This window comes from Oculina patagonica, chromosome 2 (genome assembly GCF_052425735.1).
Source record: "Oculina patagonica isolate OP01 chromosome 2, crgOcupat, whole genome shotgun sequence".
In the NCBI taxonomy this organism is placed as follows: Eukaryota; Metazoa; Cnidaria; class Anthozoa; order Scleractinia; family Oculinidae; genus Oculina; species Oculina patagonica.
The window spans coordinates 32,448,497-32,469,333 of record NC_135759.1 but is presented as its reverse complement, the minus strand read 5'-3'; the positions used below and the strand labels follow the sequence as shown (position 1 = coordinate 32,469,333).

General features: G+C 37.5%; 3 protein-coding genes and 1 pseudogene across 4 annotated transcripts in view; 1 reads left to right on the top strand and 3 right to left on the bottom strand.

Annotated features, from left to right (window-relative positions):
• LOC144644224 (inositol 1,4,5-triphosphate receptor associated 2-like) overlaps window positions 1-11,764 on the bottom strand; it is a 28,720-nt gene extending 16,956 nt beyond the window's left edge. The window contains exons 1-14 of one of the 2 annotated variants that reach the window (XM_078503658.1): window positions 11,440-11,764; window positions 11,101-11,256; window positions 8,834-8,955; window positions 8,275-8,326; window positions 8,104-8,152; window positions 7,229-7,298; window positions 5,151-5,235; window positions 4,558-4,628; window positions 4,009-4,073; window positions 2,389-2,441; window positions 2,251-2,301; window positions 1,682-1,759; window positions 1,360-1,416; window positions 196-246 (exon numbers count right to left, since the gene is read on the bottom strand). In XM_078503658.1, coding sequence (XP_078359784.1) covers window positions 196-246; window positions 1,360-1,416; window positions 1,682-1,759; window positions 2,251-2,301; window positions 2,389-2,441; window positions 4,009-4,073; window positions 4,558-4,628; window positions 5,151-5,235; window positions 7,229-7,298; window positions 8,104-8,152; window positions 8,275-8,326; window positions 8,834-8,955; window positions 11,101-11,256; window positions 11,440-11,454 — 975 coding nt within the window. In that variant the 5' untranslated portion in view covers window positions 11,455-11,764. The remainder of the gene's footprint in view (window positions 1-195; window positions 247-1,359; window positions 1,417-1,681; window positions 1,760-2,250; window positions 2,302-2,388; window positions 2,442-4,008; window positions 4,074-4,557; window positions 4,629-5,150; window positions 5,236-7,228; window positions 7,299-8,103; window positions 8,153-8,274; window positions 8,327-8,833; window positions 8,956-11,100; window positions 11,257-11,439) is intronic. The other variant, XM_078503659.1, reaches the window with a different exon arrangement.
• Window positions 11,765-13,226: 1,462 nt separating this feature from the next.
• On the bottom strand, window positions 13,227-14,490 carry LOC144644237 (bifunctional arginine demethylase and lysyl-hydroxylase JMJD6 pseudogene; annotated as a pseudogene).
• Window positions 14,491-17,528: 3,038 nt separating this feature from the next.
• On the top strand, window positions 17,529-18,817 carry LOC144641997 (adenosine receptor A3-like). Its single transcript, XM_078501004.1, has one exon. The coding sequence runs from the start codon at window positions 17,576-17,578 to the stop codon at window positions 18,596-18,598; it is 1,023 nt and encodes a 340-aa protein (XP_078357130.1). The 5' UTR covers window positions 17,529-17,575; the 3' UTR covers window positions 18,599-18,817.
• Window positions 18,818-19,337: 520 nt separating this feature from the next.
• Window positions 19,338-20,837, bottom strand: part of LOC144644221 (small subunit processome component 20 homolog) — a 35,851-nt gene continuing 34,351 nt past the window's right edge. The window contains exons 39-40 of the mRNA XM_078503656.1: window positions 20,675-20,820; window positions 19,338-19,605 (exon numbers count right to left, since the gene is read on the bottom strand). Coding sequence (XP_078359782.1) covers window positions 19,471-19,605; window positions 20,675-20,820 — 281 coding nt within the window. The 3' untranslated portion in view covers window positions 19,338-19,470. The remainder of the gene's footprint in view (window positions 19,606-20,674; window positions 20,821-20,837) is intronic.

Sequence of the window (20,837 nt, the reverse complement as noted above, 5' to 3'; positions counted from 1 at the left end):
GCAATTTCTACATAACTGAATCCAATTTAATCATTGTTTTACAATATATATTAATTTTATTCAGCTGAAGTACAACATACATAATATAGTTTACATGTAACCTTGACAACACATCCCATTATTAAAGGTGATTATTTAGCTACAGCTGCAGCACCAGCTGGTATCCACTATGAACAACAAACATGTACACTGTACCTCATTTGCTGATGAAAGACCTGCAATCATTGAAGAGTTTGTAGAAGATTCCTGAAGGAAAAAAGTGAGATTCAGACACTCATATCTTTTCTTTAATCCAGGATATATTCTCAGAATTTGTAGCAACATCATGACAACAAAACCCATAATTTTAATGAACTTGGAATAACTATTTCCTGACAACTTGTTTGGGACTTTCACGGCTCATGTTTACTAATAAAAGTGAAAGTTCATTATCCATATTAATTACATGTAATATTATTATTTATTATTATTATTATTATTCACATCAATCTTTTATTATTATTATTATTATTATTATTATTATTATTATTATTATTATTATGCAACCCTCCAAGTTAAGACCATTTTAGTCGCCATGGCAACTAAAATTTTGGAGCTGGCGACTAAATTGGAACCAAAGTCGCCAGCCTGGCGACTAAAATTGAGAAGAAGGATTGAAAGTGTAAGCTAAATTTAGCGACTAAAATTTTTCACTGGCGACCAAACCTGAGCAGTCGGTGGCCAAATGGCCACTAAGGAAAAAAAATAAACTTGGAGGGTTGTTATTATTATTATTTTTATTATATGATGATGATGATGATGATGATGATGATGATGATGAAGCACCACAGGCATGTAATACGTGCAAATGGCTACAGCTACATATTCCTATTGTATCCATTGTGTGTACAGGATGCTTCACAATAATTACCATAAAATAACTGCTCGACTCTAGATCTGCAGGTACAAGTACAGGTGTATGACATCAAACGTGCCATTTTTTGATTTAGTCAACCTTTCTGAGTAAATAACTTGCACAGAAAGTTTAATTTAACACAATTTTTTTTCAGCAATTTCACAAACAGAATAAGCAATAATTCCAAATTGAATTTTAGTTTCAGCAATATAACTTAGTTAACCCTTCCCTTTAAAATTACATGTACAAAAGGTTTACAAAATATCTTCACATGGTCACTCGCAGCACTTCAGATACTCTCTGGGCCAACTCAGCTACAGTGGTGCAGGCCCAAAAATCATGTGCTATGAGCAATGAATCAAAATAAAAGTCACTTGTAGGAACTGAGGTTTTATAATTAACATTTTAATCACACAAGTAATCTTTCATTTACAGGGCCATGCAAAGAGCAGGAACAAGTGTACCTTAGCAATCATGTCATTTTTAACTCCTTGAATCTCTTGGAGATCACTACAATATTGCTACCATGGAAATAAGAAGTTGAAATCACATTGTTACACAGGAGTTATTTTAATCATCTGCTTAATCCACATACTTGAACATATAGAGAGCTCTGCAATTCGCAGGTTTGGTAAAGACATAATAATAATTACTATAACTTTTCCAAAACCGTGAATTAGGAGCATGCAGTGTATTGTGGAGCATTAAATGACTTGTACATGCTAGACTTTCAAGCGAATGCAAAATTGCCCAAATCAATTATTTTAAAATATGCAGATCTGTTACCTTTTGTTCAGCTAAATCACTAATCAGTCGTTTTCTTTCTTCTTCAAGAAGTTCTATTTGTGTCTGAGTCTCCAGAAGCTAGGAAGTTAAAAAAATGAAAGCCATAATATAATAGTTATTGTATGATTTTTGTAAAATGTATAATAATACATGTATATTGTTGATATGCTAGAAAAGTTTAGAGTATGCATTGCATGTTTACAATACGTCATTCAACCATGATACTGTGCGGTCGTAGTTGGACCATGTGCTCGATGTAATATGGCGAATGTTGTGCATTAAACTGTTTTGTTTGAGTTTATTCTTCGCCTCTTAATTGTCCGCCCACAAAGTAAATCAACATAATATGAATGCATACTGCATGCATAGTTTTGTATAGCCTATAAAGTTATGTGAACAGGGTTGGAAACCTAATTTTTGGAGAACTTGCCATCTGTGTGAGTGACATTTAGATTGTACTCGCCTGGATACGTTTCCATTGACCAAATACTATTCCCCCTCCCCCCTCCCCATCCAGTTAAACCAAATAAATAATGATAAAGAGCATGTGGGTGAGTTTCTTTTCCTACCTTTTCTTCTATTTCGTTTACATTACTTTCATATGAGGCACGCTCTTTCTCCTAACAAAAAGAAAATAACAGTGAGTGGGAAAAAAATGCAATAGTTAAATTAAGCTGTCTGCAAGTGGTACAGATGAAAACACTAACCAGCTGTGCAATTTTTGTTTGTAGGCACTGATTTGCTTCAAGTGCATCAGCAACTGGTGAAACAATTGAATAACATTAGTATTTACATAGTTTATTAATTAGATTTAGGCAAGCCTAAAAGCGGAGCTCCCAATTAAATTTTACTGACCAATAACAGAAAAAATATAGCACTTGAGCCTGTGATCCAAAGTTAACCATTATTTGGTCAGCAGTAAACTTCAAAAAAAAAATTCGACCTTGATGAGTTCCTTATGCAAGCCCGTGATATGGTCATGTGATACTGGTCAGCGGATACCTTGTTTTGACAGCTGTCAATTGAACATGGCATGGAAGTCCTATATTAAAGATGTAAGCTGGCGTTAACCATAACCTTAAACTGATTTCTGGAGTATAGCGGCCATGTTGGGGCAACTTCGTCGTCGTTGTCGTGGTCACAGGCGCCCGCGAGCCATGCCGCTAGCCATGATGACCATGAAAAACCAAAAGCATGGGTTTGTTAATATTCTGTGCGTATGAGGCTCTGCTCTGGGCCCTTCGGGCCGCTGGGAGCTCCGCTATAATTTTAGCAAATATAGATGTTGTGGTTTAATTTTATCCCCGGTTTAACATTTTTCAAACCAGTTTGATTTTTATTTTCTATTGTCTCATATTCATTATCATAATCTGAAACAAAGGAAAATCAAAATCAAACTGGTTTGAAAAAATTTAAACCAGAGATAAAATTAAACCACAACATAGACAAAGGCCACATAAAATTGCACATGTACATTGTATAAAAATTACTTTACAATTATGCAATGTGTAATATTAAAATGACTTTTGAACAATGACCCTTTAAATTAAGTGTAGGAACAATCACCAGCTTAAGTATACTTAAAATGCAAATACTGCAGGCCTGCCAGTCTGACATTTGCAGACTGCAGACTGGAAACCCCAGACTAAAAGTATAATAATTAATAATTATATTGTGTCACCATTTCCATTATTGAGAGCTAACTGCAAACAGGGAAAAAGGACTGTTATTCAGGCTGACCAGAGCACGATTTACACTGAACCACTCAAAAATGATCTTATTATTATAATTCAGGGTAATATAACTGCAAGTCTGCAGTCTGCATTTGTCAGACAGCCCATTAGTGCTGTGGGTCATTGGAGTAAGTGTTTCTCTTTCTTGGATAAATATGTCAAAGAAAGAATAATTAATTTTTTTGTTCTACCATGGAACATGCGGTTAAGATGAGCATCAATAATACTCTTGAAACATTAATTTAACATACTTGATGCACAGTTTCAACCCTCCAAGTTATATTTTTTCCTGAGTGGCCATTTGGCCACCGACTGCTCAAGTTTGGTCGCCAGTGAAAAATTGTAGTCGCTAATTAAGCTCAAGTTTTCAAACCTTCTTCTCAACTTAGCCGTCAGGTTGGCGACTTCAGTTCCAATTTAGTCGCCAGCTCCAAAATTTTAGTTGCCATGGAGACTAAAATGACCATGGTCTTAACTTGGAGGGTTGAGTTTGCAACAATTACTTATTTTAAAAATCCTGATGTTATTTTCAGAAATTTAACTGAGTACACTTCTGAAAACAAAGACCTCACATGTACTCTGGTAGTCACTTACCAGCTTGGCGCAACTCTGTATTTTCACTATCTTTTCCTTTACTTCTTTCAATGACCATCTGAGAACTTAATTATAACAAGGAAACACAGTTTGGTTTTATTCCTGCTCCACTGAATCTACATGTGGGAAGGGTCTGCTTCCAGACTAGTGGCCCATACAGGCTGGAGCTTTTTCCAGTTTCTGTAGCATGAAGCAACTAAAAGTATTTCTCCTCCTCCCCCCCCCCCCCCCCCCCTGGAGGGGATGCTAGTCCATCAAAGGGTTACTTTAAGGGTAAAGTGTCTTGCCCAAGAACACAACACAATAACCACAGCCAGGCTTAAACCCGGGCTGCTCAATCCTGGTTTAAAATTTTTCAAACCAGTTTGATTTTTTTTCATTTTTCATTGTCTCATATTCACTATCAAAACTTGAAACAAAGGAAAATAAAAATCAAACTAGTTTAAACAATTTTAAACCAAAGGTTAGCTTAAACCACAACACATACATTGTAAATATCTACAGTAGCCAGGTTACACTCAACATGTACATCAAAATAATATACATCACCTTCTCAACTGCTTTCGTAAACTTTCTACTTCTGCGGTAAGCTGGGTGTTTGCCTCTTCTGTACTTTCCATCTATAGCCAATGAGTAAAAGAACAAACTTTAGCTGTGGCTTACATAATATACCTGCACAATAACATAATTTTATCTCTTTATATAAAATCATATCTCTACCAAACCAACTTTTTTTACATTTTCATGATAAACATGATAAACAAAACAAACTAAGGTACAATTTTCATGATTATCATAAACAAAATCACACCCATACCCCGGTAACAGGAAATATGGAAAACCAGCAGTTTTCAATACTATTCTAGAAAATGTTTGGAATTATGCCCAATATCCAACCAAGTATTATTCATAGTCATTTTTTTTAATCAACTATCAACTGGTTGGATTTTTGGCAAAAGTCCAGACATTTTCTCAATATTTATTAAAAAGTTCCATGCTATTTCCAGAATATTTTACATTTGTAGTAATCTGTGCTATCACAGGTATGTGCCACACCTTTCACAGCATTATTTTTAATTATTGCTTGCCACAACTATTTAGTTTAAAAACCTTCAGTAAATGCTGGTACATGTTGCATTTACCTGAGCCTGAATGGCATTCTGCTGTTCTATTAGACGCTTGTTATTGAGCTGAAGAGTTTCAATTGTTTGAATCAACTCACTGTCCCTAAAGAAAAAAGGCAGTACTTATCAAAACTTATGAATTACATGAAGTTGTTTGTGATTTTTTTAAAAAAAATAATACTTAAAAATTACAAAGCAGCTGGAATATTTACAGAGATTTATTTTTAGTTGTTCAACAGTTGGGAAAATCTATGAGAAAACGTATTGTTGGTTAAAATGTACACTGAAACTGTTGCTGAAGTCAGCAAAAATAAATGGCACTCTTGCCAGGGCCTAAGTATATTTCTGCCAGGATGGGTCCAACAGCTTGTCAAATCACAAGGTTGTCAATAATCATTGCCTACTACTTTTTTAATTAGTTTGTGGTTTGATCATCAGTGTTGGAAATAGTGTACCAGTTGGCATACTACAAACAATACAATTCAGTACCGGCAAGCACTACAAGACTACCATAGTCTGTGTGCAGCCTTCTCCTGTTTCTTCACATGGAAAAGGACATCTCCAAAACGGTTTCTAATAATTATTGTGTTCCACTATCCTGCTGTTCTGTTTAAATTTTGCAAAAAATTTACTTTAAGCTCAAAAGACAAGATGTTCATTCAATCAAATTGAATACTTAGAGAGCTTAAAACAAAACTTGCAATTAAATGAGCCAATGAAAACAAACCACACTAACAAACACTGTCAGTAGCTAAACATTATAATGGCAAATCTGCTGTGCATTAGTCTACATGTAGGTGTCAGATAAAACTCCACAGCATGTCAGACCGAAAGCTGGCAGGAAACCATGAAGACCTATGACCTCAGCTAAACATTCCCTTAATCACAGTCGCACAGATCTTTTCAAATTTAAAAGTCCTTATTATACAAAATAATTATAGTGTTAGGAAAAAAAGTAAAGCAACATAGGTCAAACGCAAATTTAATAAAGAGTGGCAAATTCATACATGCACGAACTGTGGTCATTTTGGCCTGTCAATTCCTTTCAATTTGTACATGAACTACAAAACAATTTGTCCAAAATAATTTGCTCTTCAGGAGTAATACCTGATGTTCTGACACTGTCCTTTCCAAGTGTTTGAACGAATTTCTCCACTGACAGCCATGCCTTGAAAGCTTTTTGCTAGATATATGGGGATTTTGAGCGTACAGCAAACTCTATAGAGAACAGATTTCTTTGTGAACTTTTAATTCTCTTTGACCTTCAACCAGACTATTTTTATTACGCTTTATACAACAAGTGGAAAACACAGCACAATCACACAGGAAATATAGTGGACATGTTTTGATTTTGTCAATGGAAAACCCCATGAATAAATAATTTATATATAAATTTAAAGTATTTTGTGATGACAGCCAATCAGAATTGATTACAACCATGCCTATTGTCAAGCAACCAGTTACAGCCTGGCCCCTGGGGAAACAGCAGGATAATTGAACACAGTCAGAAATGACCTTTCGCAGGTGTCTCTTTTCCACATCAGGAAAAAGGAGATGGCTGCATGCAGCAACCCTCCAAGTTAAGACTATTTTAGTCGCCATGGCGACTAAAATTTGGAGCTGGCGACTAAATTGGAACCAAAGTTGCCAGTCTGGCGACTAAATGAGAAGAAGGATTGAGCGCAAGCTAATTTAGCGACTAAAATTTTTCACTGGCGACCAAACCTGAGCAGTCGGTGGCCAAATGGCCACTAAGGAAAAAAAAAACTTGGAGAGTTGTGCAGGCTAACAGGACACAGCCCGCCAGGTTGTCAATACCACCTGGATCAGCTGCTTAAAAAAACTGCTACAAAAAAATAATAATGCACTAACTACAGTTGAATCCTGATAACTTGAACCTTCAAGGGAAATTGAAAAAGGCTCAAGTTAAAGGGAGGTTCGAGTCATCCAGGGCAAAATTAGAGAGAAAATTACCTGGAGGGGAATCGAAAAAGGTTTGAGTTAGCGGGAGCTTCGAGTTACTCCCCGGTATTGAGGGTTCGAGTTTCTGAGATTCATTTAGATGTTAAAGTTCTCAGTGGACAGTATCAACTTACCAGTCTCTGTCAGATGATTGTCCTCCCAGACCCTCTACACTGTCTGAACTACCATTTGGTGTACTTGTTACTGCATTTATAAAAAGAAAGGAGTAGAAGTTTAAACTTGCACCTACTGTAAGGCCCAAAATGTTGTGAAAAAATAATAACCTAAACACAAACAGGGTGCAATATTGCTGATAGTAAAGTAAAAGATCTCCCGTATGGATTGAATGTCATGGGGTTAAAAAGTGAAAAGAAACAATAGACAGCTCAAAGTTACAACTTGCACCTAAGGCCCAAAATGGTGTGAATTATATAATAACCTAAACACAAACAGGGTGCAATATTGCTGATAGTACAAATCTCCCATATGGAATGAATGTGATAGGAATTAAAAAGTGAAAAGAAACATAGACAGGTCTGTAAGAGGAAAGTAAGAGACAAGAGTACACTCAGTAGATTTTCATGTGCCTTTTTCCACATAGTTATACAACCTATATAGCATGGATATCAAAACTGAAGAAGTTAATGTTATTTTTTTTAGGCCAGAATAATTTTTTCTTTGCACTTCTTGCAAATCTGCCTGTTCCACCTTATACTGAGAACCCTGGAAAGAAAATTATATAGGTTGGTATCCCCCCCCCCAAAAAAAAAAAAGATTCTCAGTGCCTCTCTCCACCTACTAGGAGATTGAATACAGAGATATGTCAGAAAACCCGACAAAATGCAGCGCACCATAATCTGTGATGGACTAGCATCCCATCAAGGGAAAAAAAAACTCCTAGTCTATACACTCCTCAGTCTTTTCACACCATAAAAACCAGGCTTTAGCTAACACCATTGTTCTTTGTTGATTTATAACAATTATTTTCAAGCTATAGTTCACTGCTTACCATGACTGTATCTCTTGGGGCTGCCATAAGACCTGGACTCTGGGGAATCCTTGTACATGAAAAGAAAAACTTCTTAGTTAACTTGCCAAACACAAAAACAAAGGAAAATACCTAGTGGTACCAAAGATAAAATTGAACCATTTGCAACATATATACATTAGTAAAACATACCATACAGTTCACAGCCACAGGTGAATGGCACTCATCTTCTGCATTAACATAGCTAGTGAAAGAGAAAAAGTAAATGAACTTTATGATAAATATCGACTTAAAATTTTTTACAGGATCATATAATATCTGACAGACTAACACGGTTCAACACATGTTCATGTAAGAACAGCAAAATTGCTATCAACAGCCTGGTAGAATAACAAGTTTTCTTTCGATTATTCACTACACAAGCAGGTACAGAAAACCTCAAGAATTGAATATTTAGTATAAATTATAGAGTCCATGCTCATTATTTAATTTGCACATGAAACTACATGTACAATAAGGAATTATAATAAGGCATGTGCTGACCATCCCTTTTTAAGTGTTTGAGATGTTAATTTACAATATTTAGCTCAGCCTATTCATTTCGTTGAAGACTATAATATAAACTAGCTAGAAAGTCAGGTCTAGTCATTTATACACTGCGCCTGGGGACAAGTAAAGGTCAACGCACCAGCATTTTATCTCCTGATTATTTTGCATGCAAACAACAAGATACAATATATGTATCTCAAACCTCTGCCTCCTGATCTCAGTTATCCACTCTTTTATTCCCTCCTGGAAAGATGTTAAATCAATCTCCATGTCCCTGCCATCTGGATCCAATATAAGGGATAAATCATCCAGACTGCCAGCAAACTGCCAAGGATAATAATATAAATATAAATACTATTTTAGGTTTACCGTGATGACTACTCCAAATTATTTTAGCCTTTAATTTATATTGAATTACTATTTTTTATGCAAGATAAAAATAAATAAATTCCTATTTTTAGAAAGGAAACCCCATCAGCTCTAGCTGGTTTTTATGCGGGTCTATATCCTGGTTTCAAATTGGAATTTGGAAATGTAATGGTTTTTCAGGAGGGAGGAAAACTGGAGAATAACCCTCAGAGCAAGGCGAGAATCAACAACATCAACCAACATAATTTTGTCACTGGACGGACCAGAATTGAACCTGGGTCACATTGGTGGAAGGCGAGCGCTCTCACCACTGAGCCATCCCTGCTCAAGGCACATTAGTTAGGAAAGATCTCATCATCTCAGTCATCTTAATGTTTACTTGCAAGATTTGAAAACAGAATATTACAGTATACAAGTACAGAGGTAAAAAACGGAAAAACAGGAATCAGAATAACATGGGATATATCCTTTGCTATTCACCAACTTGCATGCGAAAACTGTAATCGTTGACAGGACTAAATGAGTTTATTTTAAGAAAAGACCAAACAATTTGCAGTTTTTTTGACAAAACAAAAATAATATTAATGAATTAATTGATTGGTTTAACTGGATGAAGAAAACAAAATTGTTGAAACTGAGGTTAAGTACCCTTGGAAACAAGTCATTAATCGAAAGTGGCTGCAGTCACTCAGGGTGCAAAGAAAATGGATTTTCCAGCATGCTGGATCCGGAGCCATTGTGTGCTAGCCTGAAGGCCTAAATTGGCCCTTTACTTAACCTGCCAGCAAAAAAATCCAAAATGTTACTTGCCCAATGGGCAGTAACTCCACCAGCCACAGATCCACTAGCCCCTGGATATTGGATAGTACTTTCTTTGCACACTGGGCTGTACACAATTCAACAGACTGGAGATGTTGGTCTCCAAGGAAGTGTTTATTTAAATTAGATCTTTCTTGTACTTTATGGCTTGAGCTCATAACTTTGAGTCCCTGTACAAATCATGTTATTTATATCAGAACCATCAAAAAATAACAAGAAATCCGCACATCCTGTTTTTTTCAGTTAAATAATGTTAGTCTAAAGATGAAGCTTTTTGCTTTGCTATGCTCTTGAATTGTTATAATTAAAGTATGAACGTCGCAAATTGCTTGATTATTCTGTATTTTATACCACAAACACTTCAAAATTGATGCTTTTGTGTTTGATTCACCGCCACAGTACAATTAATAATGCATTTTGTGTTGTCATAACAAAGGTAACACAATTCCTCAAACAAAAGTTTTCTTGAAAGGGACTTCATTATTATACGATACATGTACAGCTGCATGCATGTCTATCATCTCAAAAGTCACAAAGATTTCAAATTAAAGCTCGTATAAGGAAATTATGAACGAAAGTGTAATGTCATGCTAACGAGAATCATACATGTTATTAGTACTTTAGTTGTTTCTTGCATAAACAGCAGTGATATTTCAGCGAACGTTTCGCTGACTTCTTCTCTTTTTGAAATGTAAATAAATATATGTTAACGCATATTTATAATATACTGGAACGTCTTACTAATAGGCGGTGCAGATATCAAAACTAGATATTTCAGAACAAGTAGAAAATATAATAAATAATAATGCGGTTTTATAAGGCAATATTTTCGGGTTAAGCAGGCAACTAATCTGCTTATCGCATGTTTATCAAGTTAAGAATATGCTAAATAAAATTTACCGAAGGTAAACAAATGGACGGTTAAAATAAGATCTCGCAGTCGGACACGAGGAACCTTCAAGAAAAACGGCTAATAAACTAATAGATTTTAGCTACTTGTATTCAACAAAATCTAATAAACCTGTATGAATATATTTTACGGTTGTTGCACCCACTATCATCCACGAATTAAGTAAGATTTGAATAAAACCGCGTTGGTAAATTTTACATGAATTGCATCGTGGAAGACATTTTTGTGTAGGTGTGATAAGCACACACGAACCGCGAAGCGGGATTTTTCAATTTTAAACTTCAACATTAAACCCCAAAGCTCACCATCAATTCATCATCCAATAATTTGTGCTCAAAATGAAAAATATTACAAGGTAAAACATTAAATACCTCTTCAGTGCCGCTGGAAATTGCGTTACGGAGATACTCGATAAGTTTCGACACGGAAACTCGACCCGTATTATCCTTGTCACAGTCATAGAACAGATTGTCGAGAATGGCATCGGGGTCGTCGGAAATCTTAGACGGGTCTTCCTTTTCTGGCCCCTGGAAATGAGACACCGCAAAAATAGATTAGTAGGGTGCAAGATCCGATAATTGTAAACAAGGGCTACCTGCTCAGTCAAGAGAAGCAAAATATTAAAACGAGAACCATGAACATGAGGAGCAACCGTCCAGAACCAAATGTTTAGGCGCAGTTTGAAAAAGGATAATTATGAGAAATCTTACCGTTGAATCCATCATGAGCTGAAGAGCATTTGGCAGATACCAGTGGAAATATTGCTGAGCACTCTAGTTTAACAGTTCTTCAGGTAAAATAAATTTGAGTCGCCTTGAGCTAAGCCTGCGATCACACGCTTGAGTTTGACACGCTTACAATCATCAGTTCCATTTCCTTGGTCGGAAAAAATCCATTGTTTAAATCTCGCAGGAAATTTACTTCATTTTTCGAGAAGTTCGGCATTTTGAATAATAAATATTACAACAGTAAATCGTCCCAGAAGGCAAACGGACAAAGACCAAAATTAAACAAAACTAAACTTGAGCGCGCCATTTGTTGACTCGTTCCAAATTTGGCATGTCATTGTCTACATCACCAAATATGGATAAGTGCCTTGGACACGAAAAGCGCGGGAAAAGTTACTCCGGCGAGTTTGCGGGACACGTCGCGGGACACTGAACCACTGAGATTTTTTTAGTTCAATGGGGCTTGCAGTTTTATTCCTTATTAGTGGTGTTTTTCAAGATTATTCGAGTATCAAAAAAGCGCCAGACGGGAGAGACGATAAACTACGGAACTACTGAAGGGTCAGGTGGGTAAATTTAAAACAAGAGCTGAAAACTCCACTCTCCAGTGACTTGTCTTCCCTTGAAGACCCTTGAAATCAGTTTTAAACATTGAAACCATCCATGTCATCCATAAACTTTGTGGCCTTATTAAAACATAGTCATCTTGCTACTACATCATGCTCTTTCCGTTTTTACACCATATAAGCTTAAAGTGAATGGTATTTTTTATTATGTAAAATAAGTCAGTGTCCCCTATCTACAAAAGGCCCATGGTATATAGTGAGGCCCTGCCAGGGGGGTTCCCGTGTCGCTTGTCTAAATTTTAAAATGTGCCGTGTCGCTGTTTTATCGCTCTTTATGTCGCTGTCGGTAATTAAATTGAAAGAAATTTGCGTGTCCTTGTCGGAATTTAAGTTTTTCCAAAAGTGTTGTCGTTTGTCGCGGTTTTATTAGTATGCTGTCGCTACTTTTTGGGCCATGTCGCTTGTCGGAATTTACCCTGGCAGGGCCTCTATAGTCTACTCTCTTTTACTTTAAATTTGTTTTATTTTACACAGGGCCCCTGTTGATACCAGTCCTGCGACTGAAGGGGTCACCCTATTAAAAATATCGATTATTATTATTATTGTATAGTGCCACATGAAAACAGATGGTAACACACCATTATCATGCTACTATGGGCAGACTAATTTTTTTCAAACCAATGCTCCTATCTGCTTTGCTTATTTTGCTCATACATGTAGAACAGTTCTATTAAGTAAATACACATATCAGTTGACAATAATATTACTCTGATATTAATACCTTGTCCTTAGTATTATGTCTCCACAACATTGACTATAAATTTTACAAAGAGCCTTTATCGATTCTCTGACAACTGCAGCTGGATGTGAAAAAAAGTGAAATAATGAAAACAAATTTTCTCCCCAATAGCTGAGAACGAAGAGAGTGGCAAAGGGTTTATGCGTGACATGTGAAAACTTCAAATGGGTGAAAATTAGACCATGATGTGCGAAATAGGGCAACAAATAGACCATGACGCATGAAAATAGCTAGAAGACATGTGATCCATAAATTCTGCTGTTTCAAGTATACGTGACACGTGAATTTGGTTAAAACTTGTGTGTGAAACGGGATCACAATCCCCCCACCCCCCTTTGTTAACCTTAAAGAAGTGTAGAATTAAAAGTACCAAGACTACCCTTGAAGAATAAACTGTTCAAAAATCAAGTTTTGAGACTAGCTTTTATTCTGATGAGTTCAAGGCTTACTCTGGTAGAATTTGCAGATATAGCATGATCTTTTTATGGACCAGTACGATCTCTATACCCTTTGCCAAGACAATCACCTCCACATAGTTTTCTAACACCATTCATGATGTATTGAGATGAAAATCAGATCGGCATGGTGAAAGAAAAGCTGGGCTATGCTTCAACAGAGCCTTTGACCACACCACTGCTAGATCTGGCTTTTCTTTAGCAGTCTTTTTCCAAACCAGTGGGAAATTTTCCTTACTAACAAAATTCTGTGTTACAGCCACACTGGTTTTTACATTAAGTACTAGATGCCACCATCCAGATGGGACAAACATGACGTCCCCAGGTTGCTGAAATACCAGCAAAGGTTTATATTCCTGAGGCCAAGAGCCAAACTGTGTTCTTGGGTACATTATAATCATCCAGTCACTTGCCTCTTCACAGTTACCACCTGTTTGATTCAGTTTTAATAAGTCAGCTGGGGTCTCAGGTGGAAAAAGCACCCAAATTTTCTCTCCAAATAACAACCTGTTCCATGCACTTGTCCCAAGTGGGTCAACATGAAGAGCAGTTCCAGAATACTTTGGACCTATCAGTAGCCACTTCCATGGTGGACGATGTTCTTTTCCAAGGCACGCCATATAATCCTGTTTAAAAAACTTTGGTGAATCAAACAATGTTTTGACTATTATCCGTTTCCTCTGTGTACCTTTCCAGTGAGGCACCGAACTATCAAATATATACAACGGAAATCGGTCTTTAAATCGTCTGGTGTAAATCAAGAAATATTTTAATTTGATATCAATGGAATACCCTTCGCTATCTTCGCCGCATTCAAGGTATTCATCGCCAAACAGCTTTAAGAATCTTGTCAGTTGTACAAAAGCAGGACTGGATTGTGTTATCGAGTTTGCTTGTTTCCAACTGGGTTCACTTATTATCACTGGAATTCTTGGTTTCTCGAAGCAACACCGAAATTCACCAACAGAAATGTCATCCAGGCCGATTCTTTGTACATTCGTGGAGCCTGAAATAGCTCTTAACTCGTCCACTTTCGGTGCCAAATCCTTTCTGTGTTGTATGACATGATACTTCGCAGCTTTCTTTAAGTCAGGGCGCACTTTCAGTTGCACACATTTGATATTTCGCAGCAGCTGCTTTAGTTTACGAAACTTCCTCATGATCGTCCAGCGTCCGCCATTGCTGTTCATGTGCAAGAGGAGGGACTGGTACCTACCAAGTTCAAGAATCGGGGTGCATTCTGGGTATGTTCATTGGAGGAAAAAAGGAGAGGCACCGAATGGTTTCGGTAAAATATCTGTTCGGAAAGAAGCTCGCCCAAACCTTTCGAAAAGATGAAAATCTAGTGTTTTCTTTAATATTTGGCACCTAGAAATTTCGTCATCTTTAGGATGTCACCTAGAAATTTTGGCAACTTTGTAAGAAGGAAGGGCTTGCAAGGATACTATCATTATCTGAGCTAATCTGGTCTAATGATCTGAGTGTACCATTCTGAGCGATTCGTACGATTGGTGCTAATAGCGAATGCGATCTACAATCCGTTTACGATCCTGTAAACTCCAACTGATTTTTTCAAATACACGTTTCGGTCTGAGTGAGCGAATGGTAAAATAGTTTGGCTTGGCTGCACATCGTGCTCAAATGCAGCCGAAAGGGAGGGAAAAAGACATGGAGTTACTAAAGTTTCAACGCAAAAACATAAGAATTGTTGTATATGTTCCGAATACTCAGGAGGGGTGAATAGAGTGCCTTTATAGTCCATCGTCTTGGTTACGAACCCAAAATAACTATCCACGTACCACGCACTGCAAACACTGTTTTTGAGTTAGATATCACTGTGAGACGTGCCGGCAAATTATTGGGAGGCGAAAAATTATATGCATTTCTACACTCAAAATTTTCCCACTCGCTCTAGACTGTTCCTTTTCTCTTATTTTTCTTCGATTGTTGAATCGCAAGATAGAGAGGATGGGAACACTCGTCCCGGATCCATTTTAGTGGGTAAATACGGCAAAAGCTCTATAAAGCACCACGCGTTTCTCATGGTTAGTACTTCTTCTATATGTACCCTAACTGATATTTGGTTTGAAATACGTCCCCTCTCTTCTAAATTTTACTTTTCTCTCTCTGCAATATATTAACGATTGCAGGCATGAACCAAAACATCTGTGTGGAAGTGACTGAAATCGTCGATGTAATGCCCAGAGAGAGAAAAAAAGAGTTTTAGGAGGGTCAATATTTATAATAGATAATTACTTAGGCTCACAGCATTATTGGGTATATTGCAGGCAGCTGAGGCCGCCACCCAAAAATGCTGTGAGCCTCACTCCTGGGAAGAGAGATTTACTGTGAGAGTAAATTGTCTTGCCCAAGACCACTACACAACATATTCGGCTAGAGTCCAACGTGTATGGCATATACGACTGTTGGCAACTGTTTTTTGTGTCTAGTGTGAAGCGCAGGCACAATGGAATGCCATAACGCTAAAAATTTAGGTAAGTGCTTTATATACGGCAAATTATGACGTCATACTATCTGAAGTTACACTGAGGTTTCTCATTCGAACACGAGAGTATTTTGCGGTATTCTTCTCTAGGTAATAGTAGTCAAAAATCACTCGTTATTGCCTCCGTCGTAACCCGAATTAAACAACCGATGACAACAAAGAACTAGTGGAACAAGTCTAAATTGAGATAATTGAGACATTAACTGCGTCAACAAACGTCAACACAATGTGCTCTCGTGCCGTCTGTAAACTCTCGCGCGCTCAATTTGAAGGTATTCGTTAGCGTCTACCCATGGGTAAAAACTAGATGCTAACTCAACTAATCAGAGCACATTCTTCACTTAGGTTGTGCTACAAAAAAATTATGCTACGTCTACTCCAGATAGCCTTCCTATGTCCCCTTGCACCTGTTTATTATTTCTACCCGTATTTCTGTGCTACACTGTTAAAGCTTGATATTTTGACCCTTCTTCTGCACCTCTAGTCTATGCCACAAAATCCTAATTAATGCACTACCGTGACTAAGAAAAACAATAATGCAGAAAGCTCAATAAAGCTCATCACTAGACACATGTACGCAGTGCGGACCTTTTTTTTACTTCTTTGCAACGTATTTGCTGAATTTGCAAAACAGCTCGGATTATCATTATTCACTTTACCCTCGTTATTCTCAATTTTTTTTTCTTAATGCATGAAAAAAGGGATGTTTGCTTTAATTTTGGTGGATACAGAAGTACGGTATTATGAGTGAGAGAGATTAAAATAAACTTTTTATTTGTAAATGGCGCAAATAGCATAGGTGGGTGTAATCGGTGCGTGACGAAAGATTTATAAATGGCACTGATCTACTATCTATATCAGCGATTTTTATCGCCTGGCTTTGTCTTGTCTTATTAAAAAAAAACCCACAAACACAAACAGCAGTAAGAAAAATCATAAAACAACGAATTTTGTGAAAAAAATTGAACTGGATCAGTTCGTTTGCAAGGCAAGATATATTTTTTAAAGTTAAAAAGGGCTAACAATAGGAAGTCTGTCAAGAAAAGCTCATAAAAAAGTAAGAGCTTCTCGCTACCAACGTTGACATTAAAACTGGTCGAAAAAAACTTGAATAAATAGTCTCCTTTATTTTACAATATAAGTAATGTCAAATTGGTCCCAACAATGTCGTATCTATTATATCACAAACTATAAAGCATCTTGACATACTAAAGTAATTGCTTCTTTTTATTAAATCACTCACTCAATGGAAAAACAAAGAGATCACAATAATGTCGTCCTTTTTAGCAGCTATTTCCGCACGGGGAGCTGATTGGTTCCTTTCACTGCCATCTTGTCAGGCTTAAAATGAAACAAGGAAATCTTCTCAATATTGATGGAGTGACCGAGTGGGCTTTATCCAAGTTACATCCGCTTATCTTTTGTTGCTATGAAGCTATCGGCATAATCTGCCATCGAACTACCCGTGATTCCTTGCAAAAAGGTTATAGAGTTGAAAGCTTAGCATAAGAAACACTTCCATTTGCAAAATATAGGAATGAGCTCATGATTTTAACTAATCAATTTTCTTTTACATAGAAACTTTTCCGTAAACCGCAAAATTTGGTGAAAACTAGGAATTAGCTGAAAGCAAACAAACGCTGATGAACTGAAATTAAAATCCTGATTGCTTTTACTATAAATAGAAGCTACTTATAAAATACATTTTATTGTATCTATACGCAAACTGCATCAGAATCGAAGGGATAAATTAATTTCGCGATCGGTTAAAAGGCGACACGCAAAAGAGAAAATGGCATCAATATTCAACCACTCTGATTTCTGGCACATGAGTGGCGAAATCGCTACAAACACGGTGCTAAAACATCAGGGAAAACGCTTCATCACTTTCTCGTGGATACAAGGCGTCATTTTATGTGTGATAACTCCTCTGATCATCTTTAGCAACGCGTTTGTGGTTTTTGCAGTGTGGAAGGATCCACTGAAGAACCTACGCAGTACACCATCAAACTTCATTCTCCAATCCATGGCAATCGCAGATTTGCACGTTGGTTTGGTTCTGTCCCCACTCAACGCGTACTGGCTTTTGGCAATAGCCGTAGCTGAAAAAATGGCGTTTTCATTCCATGCAATTTATTCACTTTCATCCACCTTTGTCGGCGCGTCTTTTGCACATGTTATGCTCTTGTCATTAGACAGACTTTGTGCTGTGGTAGCGCCCTTGAAGTACAAGGCCATTGTAACCCGTCGAAGAATAAACCTGGCGGTCGCTCTGCTTTGGCTCTATTTCATTTGCTTTGGAATCGCAGCCGTCGTGTTTGAAAACAGCTTCTTCGTCATAAGTCTCGTTTTCCTTGTTCACATGTTCATCCTCTTTAATGTCACCTTCTATCTTTACATGGCGATTCTCTATCGACTTCGCAAAAACAACAAATCCTGGCAAAAGCTGATCCTGAACCACAGTATTCGAGTTTCCCAGCAAATTTACACCGACAACGAACTGCGATTTGCGAAGGCCATGGCGCTTGCAATTCTCGTTTCTCTTTTTATCATTACTCCTTTTATTGTGCTGACGAGCTTGGTATACTTCTGCGTCCCATGTTACTCGTATCCACAGATGTTACTCGTGTCAACTGGTTTGGAAATTACACTTTCTTATCTGAACTCGATAGCGAAACCCTTCGTGCTTTGTTGGCGACTCCCTAAGTACAAGCAAGTTTGGAAACGCTATGTTAAAGCGACTTGTCAGTGTTCTACAAGAATCAAGAGAAGATACGGAGAAAGTGAAAACTACACATTTGATACAAAATTGTAGCAGGACAGTTGCCATTGTCTCATAATTTTAATATGTAAATCCGATACAAACGGTTTGATTGCAAAACTCGTGCAGTTTTTAATTTGACATTTTGTGAGACAACAGGCAAAACCTCAGTGATCAGAATAATAGCTTCACTTTAGCTACTTTTTCGGTTTGAGTAATTTTTCCTCGAAACTCTAAATGTGAACTTTTGTTACTGATTTTCTTAAATTTAAATTCAAGGCAATGTATTGATATTGCAAGGAGAAATGCGGCCGGTAATCACTCCGGAAAATAAATAGTTGAGTGATTATCTTCCTTCAAACTCTCTTCTTTCCGTCCACGGTTAATCTCCGCACAATTACGAGTCACGGCCCCCTAGCGGTCCCCGCTCCCCCTTACACTCACTGTGTACTTTTTCCTTTCTGAAGACTTTGTACAAGTTGGAGGATAAATTTCATTCATGAAATCTTAGCCTCAGTATGCAATTTCCGCTGCGAGCTTTTCTTCCTGTAACTGGAGTACGACTTGAGTAAGCGGCAAAGTTCAGATTACCAAAAATACGAATGAATGAAAAGGCACCTTTCAGTTCAAACTTCGTGACCAATAAGGAAAACCAACTGATATAAACAATATTGCTGTTTTATAACATTCGAGAATGTATTTGTCGGCGGCTCCTTTCCTTGGTTCTTGCTTCTGCGATTTGGTGAGGGTTTGTGTTCGTTTATTCGGATTACATTCTCCGCTGTTGGCTACAAAATAGTGGGAGGAACTATCTTCAATCTGATTGGTTGAACGAACATTTTCTTTTCACCGAGGAAAGATATACATTTCGCTTTGATGGACGTTATGTCTTTTAACTTGACAAGATATCCGGCACTGACCCCACGTCAATTTTCCTGTCTTCGAGATGCTTTCAACTTCCTCTCCGGCTTAAGAGAATCAATCTTCCTTTTCCTTGTTTCCTTCTTTGCCAAGTTCTTTTTAAGTTTCTTACGAGCGCTCTTCGCTGGATCAGCTACCGTCTAAAAGGAAAACAGAGTTAAGACAACACTGAAAATGGCGGAAAACAATTCTGTTGAGCCACACAACATATGGAAAGAGCTAAATTCTAAGCCATAGGTCCACAGCCTGTTGTACAGCCGTCCCCTCCCCTATAAAAAAATATCGGGCAAAGGAACGTGGGTGTTATGTCGTCGTTAATTGTGTTCCGCTCCCAGTGGCTCTAACCGATGTTATAATTTATCAGTGATTTAAGTGAAATTTAAATCGAGAACAGCAGGATACTGGAACACGATTAACGACGGCGTAAAACAGACGTTTCTTTCCCCAATTTTTGTAGGGGAGGGGGACAGCTGTACACAGGCTATAAGTTCAGGACCTATGTTGAAAATTTAGCCTAACCATTTAAAGTTTACAGCATTTACGTTTACGTAATCAGCCTCAAACTTTCACAGCCCTCGTTTCATTTTGTATATTTAAGCTCTATAAAAATTGGCGTTTCGTGCCTGGTAGAGTACTTGAGATTCCCTTCGATTTAAAGGTAATTTTGCATCGCGAGAATGACGCTACATTGGAAATAGTCCCTTTAATTAAAGAAGTACAAGGGCAACCACTAAATTACAGCAACATTCTAAAATATCCCTGAACCTAGAAAATGTGGCCTACCATACATGTTGTAATGGTAGAGATAACATGTTCTACATGACACGAGCATGGGACAAAGATCTGTCCCGACGGGAAACCCATGGCCTCCCAGACGGTTGACGGTGTTCCTTCTGATGGTGTTTGACAAATATACTGAATTACAATCAACATTGTCGTTTGCCTGTGCTCGCCTCATTGTGCAACAAATTCTCAACCAACACAGGAAATTTTTAACTTGCGATCCAACTGCATATTTGAAAAAGAGCCTCGAAAAATGCTTCACAATAATGTACTAGACGAACAAAATATCTTGTCTTGAACGCAAAAACTTTAATGTGCTTCCGTTTCAAAACATGACGTGAAATACCAGGATTGTTTATTACCTTCAATCGTTTTGAAGAGGGGAATGTTTACACGTCCAGGACACACTGGAACATATCGACTCACCTCCAATGCCTTTTTTCTCTTTCTAGTTTCCCTCGCTTCTGTCGCTGTTTGCTGGAGGCTGGCGTACGCCCGGGAGAATGTTTCCCGCCCAACGAGACTTTTGATCAGCTCAAGTACTTCCTGAGCAAGTTTCTTTAGATCGGAATCTAAAGAAAAGAATCGA

What these genes read in the sequence shown, in the direction of transcription:
- LOC144641997 (XM_078501004.1), top strand. Translation starts at nt 17,576, where the DNA reads ATGGCATCAATATTCAACCACTCTGATTTCTGGCACATGAGTGGCGAA.